This window comes from Penaeus monodon, chromosome 25 (assembly GCF_015228065.2).
Source record: "Penaeus monodon isolate SGIC_2016 chromosome 25, NSTDA_Pmon_1, whole genome shotgun sequence".
In the NCBI taxonomy this organism is placed as follows: domain Eukaryota; kingdom Metazoa; phylum Arthropoda; class Malacostraca; order Decapoda; family Penaeidae; genus Penaeus; species Penaeus monodon.
The window spans coordinates 10757438-10759351 of NC_051410.1; the positions used below are offsets into that span (position 1 = coordinate 10757438).

A 1914-nucleotide genomic window follows, 5' to 3' on the forward strand; every position below is an offset into this window, starting at 1 on the left:
GTTTAATAAAAGATTACAACTTACATGGTGGAGTAACTCAGGTTTTCGAAGTTCTCCCAGAACATATCTGTTGCAAATGATGAACAAACAAGTTTGAGCTTCAGTTTTTAAATGGGTAAAAATAAAAATCCTATATGAATCTGCCTTTCAATAAATTTAAAAACAGTAGATAATTGTAAGCTTAACTTTGAATATTTACTGGTATATGCTTAATAACAAATGAAACAGATCTTAAATAACTGAAAATCTATTAAAGCCTAATGTAACAAAATATCTGTTTAGTCTTAATTGTTTCCTAAAATTTTAGTAACTCTGAACATATCTAAGTCAAGCCCTTTGTACATGTATTATTTCTGTTCATTTCAAAAATCAGAATATATAGAATTCAGCCATTTGCTGAGTTAAACCCCTAAAGGGCACACATGTTTCAAGAAATCTTACTTTACCTAATAAAAATCCATTCATTAAAAAAACTCCATCACCTCTTTTATCCAAATTTATCTTAATTTACACATACACTTTACAACTCTCATTCAAATTAAGAAATTATGTCACTCTCTGGATACAGAATTATAAATCCACATTTTTATGTAGCAGAAAAAAAATAAAAAGAGACCTTTAAAACAAACAAGTTCAAGAGAAGCATCTTGATAAAACTTATATATCAATCCAATTAAAAAGTTCAAGATTTTTAAAAAGAGAAAGAAAGAATGCAAAACAATACACCAGATTTCTGCTGTGCTCACTGGAGTGGCCATCATCAAGGGAATCTGTACAGCCAAGAAGTATATTATAAACCTTATGCAGTCCAGCGTAAAAGCAAATTGGCTACGGTTATGCAAGATGGAAAAGCATGAAAGATATATTATCCTTTTGATCTTTTACATCAAAACTGGTAAATGACCTGTGAGAGTATCATTATGAAACCTTATACTAATTCAAATCTAATGAGGTATTTCCAGTTTTGCTTGAGAGGCTACTGATTATGATCAACTACTCAAGAAGAAAAGGGAAACAAGATAAGAGTCTAGTACACAGAAAAACAATAAAGTATTAGTGGCACTAAAATTAGCTTAACATAGTTGTTATCACTGTTGTTATTGTTATTGCTACAGTTGTTCATCACCAACTTATTACAAGAATTTAAATTCTACAAGCAATTAAGCTAGCTATTTACAATGCATAAAGCTTTATATAAAAAAGAAGCAGCAGCATTCTTTACACTGCAAATGGAACTACATGAACTTTTCTTCTACTTATAGTTACACCACATCTAACCTCTGCCTGCCCTCCACCCTTTCTTTAATAAAAAATCATGCTATGGTAACAAAATTACTTCTGAAATGGTCATGCATAGTGGGGATCAAGTTTTAAGGTATTCCAATGGAATCATTCCCTTTCTTTTGCTACCATAATTTTACTATGCAAAGGAAAAATGGGATTGGAGTCATTTTCTTTCCTTAAGTCCATTACATATACATCCTCCTCTATCACCATAAATAGAGTTTCTACTAACATCCTTAAACAGCAAACCAAATCATACTCTTGCTAAAAGGAGGACAAAAAATGACTTCCCAATTTCTATCCTAGCCTCACCTGCCTTGTTTGTTGCACGCAAAAGGAATAGCAACAGATTACATTGTTGGTAAATGGAATACAAATCTTTTCATATATAATCAGCTTCTCTAAACAATAAAGATTTTTGAAGGAAAACTTATCCCTAAAGATATTGATACTTTACCCTATATATTTTCATGCATACTTACTCCATTGAAGGGTTATTGTTTAAATATTAGTGATCCATATAATTTTCCTATTAGCCACATCACTACTACTCTGGCTTATCTTCTTTAAATACCAAAAGAATATAATTTTTAAATACTGCACTTATTAAACATAATGTAGAATATATAC

General features: G+C 30.5%; 1 protein-coding gene across 1 annotated transcript in view; it reads right to left on the reverse strand.

Annotated features, from left to right (window-relative positions):
• The window catches only part of LOC119589041 (glutathione synthetase-like), a gene marked incomplete at its 3' end in the record, with an annotated part of 25317 nt that overhangs the window by 985 nt on the left and 22418 nt on the right, over positions 1 to 1914 (reverse strand). Inside the window, 1 exon segment of the mRNA XM_037937617.1 lies at positions 25 to 67. Within this exon segment, the coding sequence (XP_037793545.1) occupies positions 25 to 67 (43 nt within the window).